The sequence below is a fragment of the Labeo rohita genome, chromosome 25 (assembly GCF_022985175.1).
Source record: "Labeo rohita strain BAU-BD-2019 chromosome 25, IGBB_LRoh.1.0, whole genome shotgun sequence".
Classification (NCBI taxonomy): domain Eukaryota; kingdom Metazoa; phylum Chordata; class Actinopteri; order Cypriniformes; family Cyprinidae; genus Labeo; species Labeo rohita.
Genome location: NC_066893.1, coordinates 24,230,674 through 24,253,203, shown reverse-complemented (window position 1 = coordinate 24,253,203; position 22,530 = coordinate 24,230,674). Strand labels below are relative to the sequence as shown.

Genomic DNA, 22,530 nt, shown 5'->3' with positions numbered 1-22,530 from the left:
CTCGCAATCTATAAAAAACTTTGCTGAAGTCGTAAATACATTGTTAAGTATTGATAATATTAGTCAGAGAAGTGAACACTACAAAAACATTATTTCTAAACTTCGGAGAAGCTCATATTCTTGATGTCAACAGTAAAGGGCATCTCTCACTGAGAGTACCCACCATCCACCTCCTTAATTTAATTTCCTTAATGTGTGTTCTTTCAAATTGGATACGGTGAATGACTTCCATTTAATCTAAATGGCAAAAGCATTATGGGTGGTTTAAAAGAGTCTCCTCTCAGCGAATGGGCCGGGATTCGAGGTGCGGGTGGATGGGTGCTCTGATGGCGTTTTAATGGTGAATTGCCCTTGGGTGACTTTTTACCATTGCTGTTACCGAGCAGAAAACGTATGAAGCTGACATTTTTCATCCTAACGCCTGTTTGTTATTCGTTTATATTCATAACCGCAATTTTTCAGCCTTTCTTATCCCTTGCCGTGGGTGTTAGTGTCATAAAAATGAATGAAATCTGTAGGACTGAGGATGGTAAGAAAGCAGATTGCAATAGAGATGTGTAGGTGGCTTGGACAGACAGACAGACAGAATGTCTGGAAATTCTCACATTATTAACTTCAGAAGCAGCCTACGTAATGACCCCAAGCGACCAGATGACACCCCGTCTAGAGCTGTACAGCTCTCTGATTATTTGGGTGGATGAGCCTGTGAGACACAAATATCCATCCGTCCAGTTCGCCCTATGCGTCCACTTCGAACCATCTAATGACCTTCAGCGGTGGGACGATTTCTGGGGTTGATGAGGGGGTTACTGAAGGCGACGAATGGTTTAAATGAATACAGACGCCAGCAATGTGCGAACGAAACCCCCTGCTGATGTCTCATCATCTCACGCCTAGAGCAAGAAAGACGTCTGAGTCACTGGTGATAATGCTTCAAAACTGGTAAGGACAACGCAAACAAAAATTGTAACTTTCTAAAAGTTTATTTTTCCAAGGTGTTGTACAAATTTGACAAAGTATAACATAATGCTACTTTGTACATAGTACCCACTTGTGAAACAATGACGAAAGTTGTGTTCGTGTGTGTTTTACCAGACCACCTGTTGCGAGGTAAAAGCCACAAAGCCGTACGAACAGGTGAAGATTGACAGTAAGGCAACTGCTGATGTGGAGGAGCGCGACATTGGACTTTTTAGGTAAACACTGTAATTTATGGTACGTGAAACGGCTTTCCAGTGGTGACTTGAGAGTTGCAATCACTTACAGCAAATCTTGGCTTTCAATTCAAGCTTCCATAGTGGTGAGAATCCAATTACGAGAATGATGACTTTCCTAGTTTCCTGGACCATGATGTTGATTAAAGGTCGAGGAATGACTCTTTGAGGTGGCAACAGGTTGTTTAAAAGCCACCCGTTGCACGCCAATCCCTGATACAAGTTCAGTCAAATGATTTAGTATGACTAGCAATCAGAAAATATCACCATTAGTGCACTCTTTATGTGGCACTTAAAATCTCAAAACACTTCTCCTGGATCCTAGTCATAGTTATGTAGCATGGGTGAATTTCGCAAAATGTCAAATAAAATCAAAAGGAAAATAAGAAACTGTATTTTGCTTAAAGCTTATTTAACACGATTTAGATTTGTAATATTTTGTACAATTAATGTTCATGATAAGCAAATTTCCTCTTACCAATAATGCTAAAAATAAGTTATTAATTTTTAATATTTTTAATTTAAATATAAACAATAAACATTGTGCTGTTTATTATTTTTCATGCTAATTTTAAATTTTAATTAGTATTTTTTGCTGTAATAAAGTAAAAAATAATGTGTTGTAATTAGAATCTTTTTATATAATAATATATTATACTTATGACAAAAATCTCAAAAGTAAAATGTACTAATTAATGACAGTAATTTGAAGTTACAATGTGTTAGCAATGTCCCTCATTTTCTTCATTTAAAATATGGTTTCTTATTTATTCCTTTTGATTTTAGAGGTGAAATATGACCTGAATATTTTAGCAATGCTTAGGCCCACACAGAATATGCATATTTATTTTTTTTTTTTTTTTTTTTTTTTTTTTTTTTTTTGTCGTTCATTTTTGTTAATTGTGGCCAAACAAAAAAAAAAAAAGAGAATTTTTTGAAATGGTTTTAATTTTAGAAAGTATGTCAAACTGAGCTGAACTAACATTTTAAGTAAACAAACACACCAGGGTGCAAGCTTTGTAAATAATGAGTGGATTTTGCAGAAATCTGTGGGCAGTGATTTCATGCAGGCCTAGCAATGCCCAAACATCTTCAGCAGAGTTTCCATATTCTCCAAAATAGATGATGAATCACAGGCGATCCTCCTGCCAACTGACACCATAATTAAACTCACACCTGCTGAAATCAGAGATCACGTCTCCTTCTCGTAATCTCATCTGATCACATTCACCTTGAGCTCGTTTCTGAACCACCAATTACTTCAGTCCAAAGATGGTGAAGCCGCAGCCACGATGGCGCTGTTCTGCTGTACGAGTGTAATTGGGCTGCTGTCTGCCAAAAACTGATCTGTGGACTCCAACCAGCAGACATATTCTAAACTTATTGCTTTGGTGCAGAATCCAAGACTGAAGAGCTTGTTTTATAGACTTCAGCTTGCTGATCAGTGCATGTGAAGTAAGTTTATGTTGCTCTTGAACACGCCTGTGTCTAAAATTTTGTTTTGTTTTTGATGACATCTGGAAATTAGAAGAGTAGATGCCTCTTGTTGCTCTTGGAACATTTATATTAAACAATCATTGACCAAATTCTAAAATCAGAGAGAAATGATTGGTTGATATAAATAAAATACTTAAAATCTGAAATTTTGATTGGCTGACAGTAATGTTCTTCCAGAACAAAGCGAGGATGTTGATGAAGGAACATGCTCTACTTGGCTATATCAAGTTTAGCTTGATATTTCAACAGTCATGAGAAGCTCATTCCCAGCTAACAGTGAACGTTTTCAGAACTTTGGCTAATGTTCTGGCAAGGTTCTCTTAAATTATGAACGAATGTTCTTCCCGTAATAATAATAATAGAATATTTGTTTAGAGTTATTTGATCTTTAATAATGTTCTCAAAACAATATGAAATGCAAAAACATTACTTATACTTTGTTCATGAAATTTTTCATTTCTGAATTGTTCAAGTTAAATGTTCATCTTTTTTTAAATGTTACTACATGTTTCAGAACATTCAGAGAAAAGTAACGTTCCCATAATGTTTGGAAAATTATAAAATGGAGTGGTCCCTTAAGGGGCTGTTCACACAGAATGTGTTTTTCCATTCCAATGTGCTACTTTCAATTGTTTTTCTATGTAAACGCGCTAGACAGACATGTGTAACCATTGCACTCGCATCTTTTGCAGTGTCTTGCACATAAGGGATGCGTTTTTAAGATGCCGTGTCACGTTTTTAAATGTTACTATATGTTTCAAAATGTTCAGAGAACATTTAAAAGTAATGATTCCATAATGTTTGGAAAATTATAAAATGGAATGTTCCCTTAAAGGGCCTTTTACTAAGAATGCGTTTTTCCGTTCCAATGCGCTACTTTCCATTGTTTTTTTTTATGTAAAATGTTAGATGTTAGATGGACATATGATCATTGCACTCACTTCTTTTGCAGCATCTCGCACATGAGCGACACATTTTTAAGACACCATATCATTTTTTTTAAATGACGCATTTTTTAAAAATGTTTTAAAAATGTTTCAGAACATTCAGAGATCATTCAAAAGTAACGTGCCCATAATGTTTGGAAAATTATAAAATGGAATGTTTCATTAAGGGGCCGTTCACAAAGAACACATTTTTCCATTCCTGCAGGCTACTTTTCATAGTTTTTCTATGTAAACACGTTAGACAGACGTGTATAGGTGTTGCACTTGTGTCTTTTGCAGCATCTCGTACATGAGAGGTGCATTTTTAAGACGCCGTATAATTTTTAAAAAATGTTACTACAAGTTTCAGAATGTTCAGAGAACATTTAAAAATAACGTTCCCATAATGTTTGGAAAATTATAAAATGGAATGTTCCCTTAAAGGGCCATTCACACAGAACGTGTTTTTCCATTCCAATTCACTATTTTCCATTGTTTTTCTGTGTAAATGTATTAGACAGTTGTGTATGAGTATTGTACTTGCATCTTTTGCAGCGTCTCGCACATGAGCGGCGCGTTTGTAAGACGCTTTGTCCAGTTTTTTATGTTACTACACATTTCAGAACGTTGCAAAGAACATCCAAAAGTAGCGTTCCCCTAACACGTCTATACAAATACAGTCCTATAGCAAATTCAGTGCACAGAGCCCACGGATATGTATGAACATTGCACTCTATTGCAGTGTCTCGCACAAATACCACGTTTTTAAGACACTGTTTCAAGCTAAAAGAATTTTTACATGCAGCGCTCATGAATGTCAGGTCCAAAACAGTGGACCAATCAGAAGACCCTGGAGGTGGAGCAAGCACTGCAAGCTTTTGTTTAGCTTTTGTATCAAGTTGGCATGGCAACTGTTTTATTTGATGGCAACATGGTGGAGGAGGCATCCTGCACTGTGTTTTTTAAAAAACCATTCCTGAGCACTATGTCTCGCGTTTCTAGACGTGTTCTGTGTGATTACTCTCTTAATGTTCACATAGCAAAAAAATTTTGAATGTTCAACGAACATGCAGAAGTAACGCTTAATAACATTAGCAAAACATTCTTAGAACGTATTCTTGTTAGCTGGGTAATGCCTTACAAAACCAAGGTAAACAAAGGTCATTTTAAAAAGTTTCCGTTTTGCTGTCCTTTCTGTAAGTGTGTGACTGTCTGCTTTGTCATCTTCAAAGGAGTGTATAATCATGTTTTTATTTTGCCATTTCACTCAGAAACTAAAGTCTAAATGAACTCAACCGATCAATATCAATAATAGAGTGCGTACCGCTGAACAAAACCTCTTCAGAGGCCTCAGAAACAACGTGACAGACATACACAATGAACTCTATGATGGGAATAAAAAATGCAATTTAACACAATTTGCTACCTCACTGATCCTTACAGATGAGAATATGTCAAATCACAACAGTAGTCAAAAACAGACATTCACCGTAATATTTCATTTCACATCTTCACTGCAAAACCAATCATGACATGTGAGTTTTGATATTTACTGCAAAAAGGTCATTTAACTTCTAGTACTGAGTCATGAGAGTGTTGCTTGGATCTTTTAAATGATGTTTGAGGTCTTCATTCATCACTCAACGTTTTCCCTGACTACAAATAAATAAACCAACACCGCACAGTCACAGAGAGTTTAATCCAAAAGAGCTCACAAAATGGTGCAGAAACGGCTACATAGGTCCTCCAAAGACGTCCTGGGTGAGTTCTGTGTCCATCGAAGTCCAGTTCAGTCCGAAGTCTGGTTCCGGAGTTTCACGAACCTCGGCACAGCCGTTCTTCAGAATCTCTCGTTCCACCACTGGACCATTTCCAGTGGGTTCAGACTTGAGGTTCTGGGTTAGTCGAGGGGTTGAAGGTTGTGCTCTGTGAGATTTTGGACCACATCGAGAGACTTGGGGCAAACGGGCTCCTGTGACATGTAGGTCCATGTGGCAGGGGCATGTAGTACGTTTCCCATAATGCACTTCCTCACCGGGGGACTCCAACAGTTGGTCCTTACATTTGGTCAGTCTCTGTTGTGAAAAAAGGAGTATAAGGAATTGTTTAGCAAAACACTGGAACAAAAGGCATCTGCTAAAAGGAAAAAAGTGAATTCAATTTATAAAAGCATTTTTAGTGCAATATGTGCGGAAGCATGGTCTATTTATGTAACTGGCAAAACTTAGCAACCGTGTGTGTGTGTGTGTGTATCTGAAGAGGTGGACAGCAGAAATGTCACATTCTCTGGCCTGTGTTTGGTAAGGCTCTTGGAGCACAAGCACTCAAGAGTGGACATGACAAGTGCAGGTTTCACTGTGTGCTCTTACAGAAATCTGCCCACAGTACAAGAGAGGGAGAGACAGTGAGTTGGCAGACCTTCTCTAATAATACACCATGTGCTGCCTCTGAGATCCTGCTCTGAATCCAGGCCATGTCTCTGGTGTGAAGCAGACATATGTACCCCTGACCGAACCGGGGCACAGTGCATGCTGGGAGATCAGTCTCAGAGCAGCAGGAGGCTGAGAGGTTAGCCAATGCTAACATTAGCACAACATTAACTCAGAACTACCATTTCCATACAGCCAGACACATCAGTGCCTCTTCAAAATACGTTTGGGAATTGTAATGCATTTAACAATTTCAGTTCCTTAACAATTGATAATGCAATGTACAGTGTACATTACCACTGATATAATGTATATCTTTAACAAAACATTATTATACATCATGTGAACAAATTATTTAGAGGTCTCAAACCTTAAGCACAACATACTGTATAACACTGTATCAGTCTGGACCAATGAAGTGCAGTTCAGTGAGTCAGATTATTTGAGAAACTGCTTCAACTGAGTAATAAGTGTTTCTGATTTACTAAAAAGAACCAAGTCATAAAAATCATTAGTGACAGAATCAGACCTGCATCACTGATTCGCTAAGAAGAATCAGCTCACAAAAGTCATCAGCACAAGAATCGGACTGGACTGGCCGTGCTGTATATTTGTGATTCATTAAAAAGAACAGACTCATACGAGTCATTCTCTCCAGAATCTGACTTAGTTGCACTATGTTTTGCTAAAAAAGTGCCGGCTCATAAGGAGTAATAGACTTCACTGGGCACACTGTTTGTTTATGATTCACTGTTTTAAAAAAAAAGATTCGTAAGAGTCATTCTCTCTGGAATCAGACTTCACTTGTTGCACTGTGTGTTTGTGGTTCACTAAAAAGAACAGATAAATAAAAGTTATTGTCTCAGGAATCTGACTTTACTGGTTGCACTGTATGTTTTGCTGAAAAATGTCAGATTATAGGGAGGATTTGACTTTACTGGTCACACTGTATATTTGTGATTTACTATTAAGAAATTACTCATAAGAGTCATTCTCACGTGAATCAGACTTACTGGTTGTGCTGTATGCTTGTGATTCACTAAAAAAAGTACTGATTCATAAGAGAGTCATTCTGCTGGGAATTTAACTTCACTGGTCACACTGTATATTTGTGATTTACTATAAAGAAATGACTCATAAGAGTCATTCTCACATGAATCAGACTTTACTGGTTGTGCCGTATGTTTGTGATTCACTAAAAAAGTATTGATTCATAAGAGAGTCATTCTGTTGGGAATTTAACTTCACTGGTCACACTGTATATTTGTGATTCACTATAAAGAATTGACTCATAAGAGTCATTCTCAAGTGAATCAGACTTCACTGGTTGAGCTGTATGTTATTTGGTAAAAAGTACAGATTCATGAGAGTCATTTTGTCGGAAATTTATCTTCAGTGTTCACACTGTATATTTGTGATACGCCATAAAGAAATGACTCATAAGAGTCATTCTCACAGGAATTGGAGTTCACTGGTCATGCTGTATATTTGTGATTCGCTATAAAGAAATGACTCATAAGAGTGATTCTAACATGCATCTGACTTCACTGGTTGAGCTGGATAGTTGTGATTTGCTAAAAAGTACTGATTCATGAGAGTCTTTCTCACGGGAATTGGACTTCACTGGTTGTGCTGTATATTTGTGATTTGCTATAAAGAAATGACTCACAAGAATAATTTTCATAGGAATCGTAAATCACTGGTCACACTGCATGTTTGTAATTTGATAAAATGGAACGACTCAAGAATCATTAACTAGGAAATTGGACTTGACTGATCACACTGTATGTTTGGGTACAATATTGAATATTGAACATGTTCAGAGTATTTTAAGAACGCAAAATAATACATGTGTGAGAATGTTAATGGAAACAAATGCCTTGAAAATTGGTTCTGTATTTTTTTTTTATTGTCTTGGCTCCCAACCCTACTTGAATGACTTTTTTGAATTTCATTACATCTGTATCACATTGACAGCGATACATTTAAAATGAGAACAAATAGAGACTTTTTTTTTGTCAGGAGGAACATCTGAGAAGCAAAAACTGAGAAGGCAAAAAAAAACCTGTAATCCCACGTGTGCCATCTAGAGATTCAGAAGAGAATTCAGCAATGTCCTAAAAGCAATAATGAATAGCCTAGCAATAGATGTTTTCACTTGTGCTTGACAGTGTCCAAAAAAACATCAATCTGACATGCTGAGCAACCAGAATCTAATCGCATAAACCATCAGAGAAGCTCAGTGTGTCTTAAGGGGGCACTGAAATATGGCTCTTAATAAAATGTGTCCTGTTTATAGGCTTTTAAAGCTGATTCCCATGCATGACACGTCAGTCAAACCAGATGTTGCAGAGCAAACACACAAGATCTTCCCCCATCATTCCCCTGGGCTTCTGCCCTTCTCTAGATCACACAATATAAGAATCCGATGCCATTTAAAGACCCTGGCAGTGTTTTCTCATGCCAGCAGGAGGGGAACGGCACGTAGTCCTCAAATAAAAACACAGTAAATGGGCAAAGAGTGATCTGACCCATATAAATGGCTTTATGAATAGACCGTAGGCAGTAATTGAATTCGCTTAGTTCTATTTTGGTCAGGGACCTCCATTTGTGGTTGTCTTTTTCTTTCTTTTCTTTTTTTTTTTTCTCTTCTCTCTAACAGATGTTTCCCTCTGAGCTGGGCTCAATTCAGTAAATTCCCACAATGTTCTTGGGGAAGGAGCTTAAAAGATCTCGACCATCCAACTTGAGCCCTCTTATGAAAGGCTATTCATGTCTTCAGCTAGTACAATAACATGCTGTGTTTCTTCAGTGCCACTAAAGAACTAATTTAGTATAGACTGCAGAAAAAAAAAAATATATATATATATACAGTGCCCTCCACTAATATTGGCACCCTTGGTAAATATGAGCAAAGACGGCTATTAAAAAAAAATGGGCTTTGTTTATCTTTTTGATCTTACATTCAAATAATTCACAAAATGCTAACCTTTCATTGAAGTAAAACAATTAAAAGTGAGGGGAAACTTATGTTATGAAATAAATGTTTTTCTCCAATGCCTGGTGGACACAATTATTGGCACCCTTAGAAATTATAATGAGTAAAATATCTCTGAAGTATATTCTCATTTATATTTGCACTTATTTAGTACACTAGAATGACTAGGAGTATGATATTGTCCAGCCATAACTTCCTGTTTCACAGAATTATAAATGTTAGGAGCACAAAGGCCAAATTCTCTTAATTATCCATCACAAGGAATAAAACCAGATAATATAGTTCTGATGTGCAGAACAAGACTGTTGAGCTTCACAAAATAGAAAGTGACTGTAAGAAAGGGGCTAAAGCATTGAAAATCCCAATTGCCATAATTAGGACAATAATTAAGAATTACAGTCAACTAAAGATGTTACAAATCTGAATGGAAAAGGATGAGTTTCTATATGGTCCTAATGCATGGTGAGGAGGAGAGTTTAATTATTCTTACAATGATTTATTATATATGTAATTTAGTAGTAGTAGTAGTAGTAGTAGTAGTAGTAGTAGTAGTAGTAGTAGTAATAATCATAATGCTCACACAATAATAACAATAATATTAATAAAAATAATTTTATAGATATTAAAAATAACAGTAATTATATTCTTATAATGATTTATTATATGTGTGATTTAGTAGTAGTAGTAGTAGTAGTAGTAGTAGTAGTAGTAGTAGTAGTAGTAGTAGTTGTTGTTGTTGTTGTTGTTGTTGTAGTAATAATAATAATACTCACACACATAATAATAATAATAATAATAATAATAAGTCAATTTATACATGTTTTTATATATACACAATAATAATAATAATAATAATAATAATTTATGGAAAAAATATTATTCTTAAAGTTATTTATTATATATGTGATTTAGTAGTAGTAGTAGTAGTAGTAGCAGTAATAATAATACTCACATAAAGTAGTAATACTAATAATAATAATAATAATAATAATAATAGTAATCATGAGTATTATTATATAATCTGTTTTTCTAAGTTTTATGAACATTCATTTTTATTATATACAATTTATATTATATTATTATATTGTATATTATTTTTATTATATATAATATAGTTAATATTTTAGAATAATAATACTCATAAGTATTATTATAGAACCCTACATAGTGATATATCACTATATTAACTATATTAACTATATTTTATATATATATATACGCTTTTAGAAACATACTATAATACTTAGGATGATTATTGTTATTACTAAATATTGTTAATATCTATATATCTATCTATAAAGAACTATATTTTGTGTGTTTATGGAATAATAATAATAATATAATAATAATATTAATAAGTATTAATATTATTATTACGTGTGAGTATTATTATTATTATTATTATTATTATTATTATTACTACTACTACTACTATTAAATCACATATATTATAAAACATTTTTTTTATTATTATTTAAAAAAAAAAAAGACTTTTTTTTTTTATTTTTTTTCCCAAGAGTCAAGAGTTTCATTCTGTCCCCAATGGGAAATAATATGCTGCACAAACCAGTAAAATCTCAGCCAATCAGAGCATACCAGAGGCATGCCCATCTAAATGGACAGAGTTTTTAACAAATGAGATTTCACAGTGGGCGGGGCCACCCAGCACAACCACTTAATAGAAACCACACGACCAACGACATTTTGTAGTGTGTCAGAAGTCATAATTGGTTAAACTCAGATTTACATAAAGACGTGAATTATCGCTTGAAGCTTTTTGGAGTCGTGTCTGCTTGAAAGCTAACGCATAAAATCTCAGTGTCATACTCATCTCATTTATCTGTCTCGCAGCAGAGTTTCAAAGTCTCCGCTCGGAGGCTGAAGCTTTCAGGGACTCCTGTGATTGTTAATGAGAGGGTTCAGCACAAACGACAGGCTTAATTAGATGGGTATTCACTCAGACTAACACGGCTGCAGCGTCTCGCTGACACACTGGTGCACTGTAAGAGAATAGTTTGTGTCTGTATGCGTTCCTCCTCAGACAGCACACCCACGGGCGAGTCGCTGGAGTTCACAGAGTTAGCGAGGTTCATGCGATCAAATACTTGTCGGATGTTCAAGAGACACTAAAAGACCTGTCAAACTATGTTTAAAGTGATAGTTCACCCAAAAATGAAAAGCCTGCCATCATTTATTCATTTCAACCCTTTCTGTGGAGCACAAAAGATGATATTCGGAAAAATGTTTGAACTAATTTTGTCCATATATAATCAAAGTCAGTGGACTCCTTATGTCCCTACACTGCAAAAAAAAAATGTTCCTTCTAAGTATTTTCTCTTGATTTCCAGTACAAATATTTAAATATTATACATTTAGAAGCAAAATGACTTAAGATATTAAGCCTTGTTTTCTAAAAAATAAATTGAAATTAAGCAAGTTTATGCCTAAATAAGAAAAAAAAATATTGTTTTCCCTTGATTTGTTAATTTCCTGATCCTACTGGCAAATATTTTTTCTTGTTTTAAGTATAAACACACTGTAAAAAAAAAACAACTTAAAAAAGATGTTTCAACTTAAAAAAAGTGTTTGTTCTGCCTTAAAATGTTAAGTTAACCCAACTCAAATATCCACGTTTTCATGTAGTACAACTTAACATTTAATGTTGACTAAACTTAAAAATTTAAGGCAGCACGAACTGTTTTTTTTTTTTTTTTTTTTTTTTTTTTTACAGTGTACTTAATTTTGATTATTGTTGTGAATGTTTCGATACTTAAACTGGAAAACGACAAAAATACAAGAAGTATATTTTTTTCATCCACCGAAAGCAAAAATCCTGACAAAACTGAATCTCAGGCATTCAGATCATATCTGATGACAGCACATCTATATGGACTGAGTTATTGACCAATGAGATTTCACTGTGGGCGGGGCCACCCTGCACAACCACATAAACAGAAAACCAAACAACCAATGATTTAATGATTTGATATCTGTACTGAAATCGAGACAAAAATATGAAGCAAAACAGCATTTTTTGGCAGTGTAAAATGTTTCCTAACCATAAATAAAATTGAAAGCTGGTTTAAACCTGAGTATTGTATTGTAACTGTCATTTTAAAATGATAGAAAGCAATAGAATGATGGTTGCTTAGCAACAGACAACCAATCATCCACCACCTCTGTGCTCACCTCATTAAATATTCATGATGTTTGTACAATCACAGAAACTTTGACTCACTTAGTAGCAGCGTCTGAGGTATTGTTAATTGTTAAACAGCAAATATTATTGAAGTAATACAGTAAATGATGATAAATATAAGAATGTTAGTTGAAAACAACTGTGTAAAAATCACACTCATAGAATCTAGACAAAACCATGCGACCTGAAATTTCCTCAGCCAAAGAAGCTCTTTATTATATATATATTTTAAGAGTTTGTAGTGAAGTTTTGTTTACTTTTAACATTTTTGACCTGTATATGTCAGAATCAAGGACAGCAGTCTAGCAACAGAAAAATGATTCTTGATTGTGACCTAGTTCTGCTAGCAAAAGGATCTGGTGTTTGTGTAGAAAAAAGGTATTTTTAAAGCGTTGGATCTGCAGCTCGGGATGATGATGATGCATCTGGTTCATGGCCAATTATGTGTAACCGCACTGCCTCCCTTGAGAGGATATACACCCGTCAGTGTGAGTAAACTCCTCTACTGTGTGTGTGTGTGTGTGTGTTGAGGACACAGGGTTTAGTTTACATGGATTGTGAAGTTTGTGAGGATTATAAAAGTGTATGTGCTTAAAAATATTGCAGGTTCAGAACAAGTTAACCTCAATCCACTATAATAATTTTGACTTGTCCTTTGTGTTCTGTAAAGAAAGCATTTTTGTGTATTTGAACCCTCTCCTACAATGACTTGTGATTTTGTGATCCATCTTTTCACACTGAGGACAACTGAGGAACTCATATGCAACTATTACAGAAGGTTCAAACGCTCACTGATGCTACTTTGCACGACGCGACAGGTTAACCTGACTAACCAGCAGACCGATCTCGTTGCACAGCATCTGAAATGTTGTTATGGTCGTTATGTAAAACCTGAGCAAAGTCTGTCATCAAAGTATTTCTGTGTAATTGCCTCCAGAACTGTCTCGCATTTATTGTGTTTCGTCTGCTCGCTCTGAAGCGCAAGTAATTTGTTATATATGAAAATGATTATATTCAGTGGCGTCTCCTACTTTTCCTTCATGATATTTTGTGCCGTTTATCAGGACGTGTCAATTTTGTTCTTTTTGACTGTGATGAAAACAATGCCTTATTTGCAAATGTATGCGATATTCACAACTTCAGTTGGAAACCCAGCTATTGTAGCCCAGATTGTTTCCTCAAAATGAGCTTAATTTGTAGTGAACCTGGAACTGTTCTGTTAAGATGCAGTGTGTTTCATACATTATAGTTTCACTCACCAGGCTGTTGTGGTATTGTGTGCGGTCTGTGCTGGGCTCTGTATGTCTCCCGTCAGGCTGTGTCTGATCTGACTGCAGCTGTGTTCATGATGTTGCTCTTGAGGTTCTGACGGGGCCGCGGGCTGAGCGGGCCGTCCGTCCCTGTCCTCCTGTCCGTCGCCGTGCCACTGACCGCGGGCCTGTTTCAGCCAGCGACCGCCCAACCCGCACTTCTCCAGATAAACTCGGCACACCTCATAGTTCATGGCCGAGTAGTACAGAAAATCAAGTGCTAGCAGCACCATGACGAAGAACCCGTAGATCCACACGCCGATTAATGCAGAGTAATTACTGCGACAGAGAAAACAGAAAAATTAGATGCACTTAACATTTTATGTGGCCATAAACAAATGTTTCTTTTACGATAAGCAGTATCAAAAAACCTTGCAAAGTGGATGGAAAGTCTTTAGCAGCTCTAGTGGTTTTATAAAAGTTTAAGTACCTCAATAAATTCAAACTTCATTAGCATTATATGAGGCGTTTAGTGTTAATAAACCATTTTACAGTTTCTTCTGAGTATAAATCCCTGCCCGGCCTGAAAGAAAACTGCAAAACTTTCACTTTTTTGATGAAGCACAGGCCTTGTGCTGTCTGACAAGGCCACAACTGACAGGGACAATATTGAGGACTTGATAACGTATCGTGTTATTAGAGACAAAGAGGCAAAGGGGAACAGATGCTGTGTGTGTGATATCAGATTCCAACATGAACACTCGTGGAATGGGAGTGAAACTGGATTTGGCGAGTACATGAAGCAGAATTACTGACTAGTTTTAAACAAATTGCAATGTAATACATGTGATGAAAGGATTATCACTTTTTTATGTGATGTGAAAAATATCAAAGAGATCTGGGTAAAGGAAAGTCAACTTTGATTAAGCAGAAAATTTATTCAGATGTTTATCTAGGAATTTTCCAGAAATATCTGGTGACATACTACTGCCAAAATAGATTTATGAGGACAAAAAGCAAAGTGGGTCACAAAGTTTGTTGTAAAGCAACTGGCTTTGTCTCAAAATGTTTGCTACATATATATACATACATATATATACTGTATATATATATAAATAGTTTCTTACTCTATATTATAGGGTAAGAAAGTAAAATAAGTAAAAAAAAAAAAAAAAAAAAAAAAAAAAAAGTAACAGTATTTAAACAATCTTTTCAGAAAATATTCAAATGCTTCATTATTATTATTATTATTATTATTATTATTATTATTATTATATTAAGTATAACATTAAAGTAAGCCATTATGATTTATTGTTTTCTAGTTTATATATTTTATATTTAGTTTATTATATTTTTTGTTATTTTATAATAATAATAATAATAATAATAATAATTATATGCTAAATAAAAAAAAAATGATAATTAAAAAATTAAATAAATCAATAATAATTCTACTGCCAAAATTGTTTTTATGAGGAACATCATAGGTGACCGGCTTCTTTCATATGATGCAAAATGTTTGACAAAAATGTTTATAATTATTATAATAATATATAATAATAATAATAATAATAATAATAATAATAATAATGTCTATATAACAAAGAAATTTTATTTAAATGTTGTATTTTTTTTTTTCTGTGGCAAACAGTGCAGGTCATTTTGTCACAATTTGTGTAAAATAATTTAGCTAATATTTCTGATAATATACAAATTAAAACTTCAAACACACACACACAACCTCATAAATCAATTATACCAGTAGAATGTCACCAGTTTAAAATGTTGTTGTTGATGTTATTAATATTAATATTAATATTAATAAATATAAAACAACCTATAATTCATAATATTCACAATTTAATAAATCATAATAGCTTAATTAAATTAATATTTAAAATAATATATTATATTAAAATAATATAATATATGAAATACTATTACCTGTTTCCTGTAATTATCCAATTTGAATTTAATTTATGTAATTAATTACCTAAATTATATATTTTAACTGAAAAAAGACTACATTTAAATTGTCATTGCCAAAATATAATTATTAACCTGTTAAATCTAGAATTCATACTACACTTTGATGAATCATGTTTTAAACTAATATTTATCATAAAATAAATATTTAAATCTTTTTTAAAATATTTTGTTTACATATAAGAAGAATATTAAATATTATAGATTTGACAAATAAAATGTATTTAACATTTATTTATGTATTTGTTTGTGTTTATTTATTTATTCTTAATCTTTGTGGCAACTAATGCAGTTTATTTATCCATTTCCGTGGCTCCAGAGCACCAGATATTTCAGAAATACTGCATTAAAAAATGGACATGAAATATTAATTTGAGTTTAAATCATGAGATGATATAAGCAGATTAAAATTAAACCGCTATATAGGAAACCATTGCATGGGCGTCATTATACATAACTCACATCAGAATGATGCTTTTGAATGAATGAATTTTTTTATTCATTCATTCTTTTTTTTATTTATACTAGCTTTACACTACATTTTGATATTTCAAATATTATTCACACAGATAACTTTTTGCAGCTGACAAACTGTAACAATATTAACAAATTGTGTGATTCTCGGCCATAATCACAGACGTTCGCTGTGGCATTATTTCATTCTAACCTGGACTAAAAACTCAAATCTGCAGCAGATATGCCTTTATATACCAAAGCGCCGAACCATGCTATCCTCTTGGTTGCTTCTGAGGGTGATTTAACCTCAGGCCATCAGTAAATATCACTGGCTACATCCTGCTGACCACAGATGAGAATGAAATGGCTTCCCACCAGGACAGCCGGCCTTTCGGTAACTTCCAGCCTGCCTGAAAGCGCAGCGGCGCACCACAGCCACAGACATTTCAGCATCATTAGCTGTCATGAGACCGTCGCAGAGGGACAGTGTGAGACTGTTAGCCTGATCTGGGAGCAGTTAGTATTTTCAGTTAATATTTGATGAGGGGCATTTCATAGCGTTAAAAAGTAAACAAAACAGGTGTGACCTCTGGGCAAAAAAAACAACGTTGGCTGTGAAATGATTTTCTGTTGATAGAAAATATTAACCAATATTATCACAGAACTTTGGAATACTTGATTCTGATTGGTCATGAGCATCATTCTGATGTGAATTATGTACAATGACACTCATGCAATGGTTTCCTACAGTGGCTCTATTTTTAATCTCTTTTATATCACTTCATAATTTAAACGCAAATTAATATTTCATGTCCATTTATTCATTTATGCAGTATTTCTGAAATCGATGGTGCTCTGGAGCCATGAAAACAGATAAATGAACTACATTATTTGCCACAAATATACAAAAATAAATAAATGAATTAAATTTTATTTATAGAAAATGACAATGTATTTACCTTTTTATCTATCTATCTATCTATCTATCTAAAAATCTTTTTTTATATTTAAACAAAATATTTTAAATATTCAAATATGATTTATATTATAATAATACTAATTTAAATTTTGATTAATCAAAGTGTATTATAAATTTTAGATTTAATATGTTATTGATTATATTTGGTCAATTAAATTTTGAATTATTTTTTTTATTAAAAAATATAGATTATATTTTATATTAAAACATGGTATAATATAATATAGTATAATATAATAATTTATAAATTCATTGTATTATATGTAATATATACATATATTATACTTTTACATATAAAACATTAAAACGAAAAGAGAAAGAGATATTAAAAGGAAAAAAGTAATAGTATTTAAACAAAATATGTATATGAAAATATTTTAATTATTAATTAGGGCTGTCAAATGATTATTAGCGTGTACTCTGTATATTTATTATGTATATATAAATAAATACACAGATGCATGTATATATTTAAGGCAAATGTGTTCTATTTAAATATAAATATATTTATATATAATCTGACTTAAATATATACAATGTGTATATATATATTTTTTTCTTCATGTCTAGCTGTGTGTATTTATATATACATAATAAATATACTATAATATAATATGTAAAAACTTTTATTATCGAGCCGTATTAATATATTAGTATTTGGAAAAAATTAAAAATTAATTTAATTAAGCCATTGTGATTTATTGAATTGTGAGTATTATGAATTATTGTTTTATAAAATAAATAAATAAATAAATAATACTAATACTAATAATATATTTAAAAATATGTTCTCAAACTAGTGACATACTGCTGCATAAATGGATTTATGAGGAACAAAAACAAAGTGTCTGGCTTTTCTCATATATTATGCATGATTATAATATATTATATGCATATATAACATGATTAAAAAGACATAGAAAAAAAAATGAGTACTACGAGAACTTATTCCATTAAAAAAAGAAAAGATAACTGCTATCTAAGTAGCTGGACACATAATATATAATACGTAATAACTACAAATATAATCATCTTTTTGTACGTTCGTATATATAGTAAGTAAGTAATAGTAATGCTAAAGCATACCTGAACCATCAAATTATGTTGGCTTTTTTTAAATGAAGTGTTATTTATAGTACTATGTTAAGATCACATGATCAGCCATATAATATACTACTTACAGTGTCCATAACCCCTTACTTGTTTGGACAATTTTATTGCGGAACAATAATAATATTTGAGAAATACACCTGGCACTGGTAACCAAAATCATACTGTATGACGTTTCAACCAGGCTGTTAGTGTCAATATGAACTCCTGGATGACTGTATTGAATTACAAGATAGAAATGATCTGGTGTAATGATCTGGCGTCAACACTGTGTTTGTAGATTTAAGACAGGAGACTCACTTGTGAGCGTAGCCATCGGGAGACGTGGTCAGGTTGACCTGCATGACTGTTTGAAACTCGGTGTCGTTGCAGCAGTACTTGAAGGCAGTGTTGTTATGGTGACAGCAGAACATGTACGTCTTGTTGTCCGCGAGACGAGGACAGTGGAATCCAAAGTGGTAGCGCCCTTTGTGGTCGGTGTAAGGCTCACACACCCGAAAGTGAGCAGAGAGAGCTGCACGGAAAGACAATCATAGACAGGACAGTGAGCGTGTGATGTTAGATCGGAAACGGTCTGATTAACTACAGTTAGGACTTAGCTTGTCTCTTTTTGACCCTATTTACATTCTTTATGAATGTTTTCTCATTGTCGGTGTTAACAAGTTGGAATTGGGCTATTTTAACACTGTTGCCACAGGTTGTTTTCCATGTCTGTGAGTTGAAGCGACCCAGATAAGCCCCTGAAATGTGATGTTTACTAAGGGAACCTTACTGAAAATGTGTATGTTTTTACCCCGCGGAACAAAGGGGACCCTACAAAATAAGATAAGGCTCATGTTGAATAGCAATTGGGCGGGTTTTGCTATGAAAACCTGGCAACCCTGCTTATTGTGTCTTTACATTCTTAATGAATGTTTTCTTATGTCTTATTATAAACAATTTTATCAGTGCACACCATTTCTAATACAGTAGAACAGAATCGGATAAAATAGAACATATAATATAATATAATATAATATAATATCATATCATATCATATCATATATCATAGTATAGAAGTAAAATGAATTGCTATTATAATATATAAAAAAATGTCAATTGAATTGCAAATCTAAGATACAATGTCACATTAAAGATATTCATTAATATAATATAATAAAATATACATTATTTTTATGCAACAAGTAATTACATAAAAATAATAAATATAATATAATATACTATATAATAAATATAGTATAGAAGTGAAATGAATTGCTATTAAAATATAACAATAATTTATTATATTTATATAATATAAGAAAATACACATTATTGTTATGTAATAAGTAATTACGTAACATTACAATAATATAATATAAGTGGTATGACTTATAATATAATAAAAATGTGATATTGTGGAAGTTAAATTAATTGCAAATATAATATATAATGTCAAATTAAAGATATTTATTACAAATATATAAATATACAGAAGTAAAATGAATAGAAATAATATTATAGTCATATTGTGAAAGTAAAATTAATAGAAAATATGTAATAAAGATGATTAAAAATAAGTAAAGTATTTATTAAAAATGTATAATATAATATAATATACAGAAGTAAAATGAATTGCAAATGCCAGATTCATGGTTTCTTTGTTATTTTTGGGCTTTTTTCCCATCGATACAATAGTAATGATACAATAAATGAATGGCATAGGGACATGTTGCAGGCTGAACTTGAACATTCATTGCTTGCACGAGGGCCACAGCTTAACGTGAGTTGCTGCATGCAGTTCAGCTAGCAGTTCAATTTCAAACGGCTGATCTTCAGCCAAGTCTTTTAATTAATAAGAGACGCATTTTAGTTAATTACTGAATCTCACTTGTAGTTCACCCTGATTTAATGACGCTCAGCACATTTAGTGGACTTCTCAGAAGGTGCATAAAAACGTGCTTGGAATAACGTTTCGAAGCACATGCACGAAAGCAATGCTACAAGGCTTGTTTTTAATAGATGACAGTCATAGTTCTGCTTCATTATTCATGTCTAAATTCAAAACAGAGAGTGACAGCGAGGTCTGAGCGACTAACCCATGTTGACACGATTCACCCTGAACAACTCAAACAGAAACAGCAGACACAACCGCTCATAGACGTCACATAAAAAAGCCTACTTTTCTTGCTGCAGAAGCACATGCACTTGCTTTGAATCTCATTCACTAAGAATTTCAGCCTAGATAGCTTGGATGTGTTCATGGGTGGCGCAAACGTACTAAACAAAACCTTAATTTTCTCACATTTTGATGTTTTGTTGTAATAATCACCATGATGCATATCTAAAGACTTGTGACTCCATCGTTGTTTGTTTCGTGATGATTTTCTCTTTGCTGTCCAAGGCTTTATTCTCTGCCGCAGAGAGAATGACTCACGCCTGTCTTTAATAATTAAAGAGGTTTTTCGATTTGATCCAGCTTTATGACCTGTAATCTCACACAATCTCACACCCGATCAATGTTATGGGAGCTTCAGTCTCCCAGTGGAGGCAGAACTCACAGTGAGACTCCATTTAAAGCTCAGTCAGACACAGATGGACAAGGGACGAAACAAATTGGACAGCTCAGAGATTCTGGGAAGAGAAAGGCCGTATGAGAGCGGTAAATCTCATAAGAGGATGTTTCTTCATCTACAGGCATCTTTATGTCCCACGGGTTGATTTGTATTGAAACAAATGGGTTTCAGCTCGGTTGTGGTCACTTTAAATCTGTCTTGAACCATGTCTTTATCATCTTTGTTCTATTTAACGTGTACCCCTTTTCCCCATACTAAAAATATGAATTACTACAATTTTAAAACTATAATAAGAATTATAAATTGTTTACTCCTTTCCCCCATTATTAAAATATGAATTACTACATGTTAAAAACTATAATAAATATGTATATTTTTTTAAGTCACTATATTCAAATTTTACTAAAATTTCTGTTCATTTTACAGCATTTTTGCACAAATTATTAGTCAACTTGCTTTTAATAAATTAAATGTAAAAATTTATTTAAAATTAAATAAATTAAAATATTGTAAAATAATTTAAAATGATCCAGAACTGTGAAAATAATATTTTTAAAGGACATGAATGTTTAAATGAACCAAACCAGTTTTAAATTATCTTAAAATGAAATTAATAAATTAATATATTATCAAACAAAGTTATTCAAAAGTGGAACATAATATAATAGAATATAATAGAATAGAATGTTGTGTATATTTACAGTATGATAAATAAAATAGTTTCATTTTAAACAAATTGAAATTTTGTTGTGGTCACCTTTAAAAAGTTGAACCATGTCTTTATCATTTATTTTTCCTACTTAATGTTTTACCTGTTTTCCTCAGAATAAAATATGAATTACTACATTTTTAAAACTATAATAAGAATTAAATATTTTTTTTTAATTAAATCACATGGTACATAATCAAATTTTATTTAAATTGGTTAATTTTAAATTATTTTTGCACAAATTATGACTGTCAATTTGCTCTCAGTTTGTAATTTTTTAATTTCTAATTTCTAATTAAATTAATTTAAAAAATAAAAAGTAAAAGTTAATATAAAAGTTAATAAAAAATAAAAAGCTAATAATTACTGTGCAATGCATTTTATAATACATATTTATATAATAAATATTTATTATTTTATAATAAATATTATAGAATAAAAATCTATTTTTGCTAAAAATTGTCAGTTTGGACATAATATAGTTAAAAGCTTTTATTAAATTCAATTTTAAATTAAATTAATAAATTAATATATTATCCAAAAAGTTATCAAAAAGTGTAGTGTAATATAATATAATATATAATATAATATAATATAATATAATATAATATAATATAATATAATATAATATAATATAATATAATTACCCATTTTCCCCATAAAAATATGTATTTCTACATTTTTAAAACTGTAATAAGAATGAAATGATTTTCAATTAAATCACACAGTAAATATTCTAATTCTATTTAAATTTGTTCATTTTAAACCATTTTTCAATTTGTTAATTTGCATTTAACAAATTAATAAATTAAAATGAATTTCTAATTAAATAAATGAAAATATTGTCAAATAATTTAATATGATCCAGAACTGTGAAAATAATAGTTTGTATATTTCATAAATGTTTAAATCAAACCAAACCAAAATTAAATTGTAATATTTACTGTGCAATGTGATTTAGAATTAAAAATTAAATTAATAAATGAATATATTATCAAATAAAGGTATTATTTTTGTGAAATATATATTTAATTTCATATATAAATTGAAACTCGACTTTCTTGTGGCCACTGAAATCTGTTATGAACCATGTTTTTATCATTTATTTTGCCTACTTAATGTTTTCCCATTACAAAAATATTAATCACTACATTTTAACTATATGAAGAATCAAAAACAAACACAAATAAAATTTGAATATTTACTGTGTTTAATTTAAAGA

The 22,530-nt window shown here is 32.2% G+C and overlaps 1 protein-coding gene across 3 annotated transcripts in view; it reads right to left on the bottom strand.

Annotated features, from left to right (window-relative positions):
• Window positions 1–964: 964 nt before the first annotated feature.
• The window catches only part of shisal1b (shisa like 1b), a 54,317-nt gene continuing 32,751 nt past the window's right edge, over window positions 965–22,530 (bottom strand). For 2 of the 3 annotated variants that reach the window (XM_051099157.1, XM_051099156.1), the window contains 2 exons: window positions 18,345–18,558; window positions 13,519–13,852 (listed from right to left, as the gene is read on the bottom strand). In XM_051099157.1, coding sequence (XP_050955114.1) covers window positions 13,519–13,852; window positions 18,345–18,558 — 548 coding nt within the window. Of the gene's footprint in view, window positions 5,713–13,518; window positions 13,853–18,344; window positions 18,559–22,530 lie in introns of those variants that run through there. The other variant, XM_051099158.1, reaches the window with a different exon arrangement.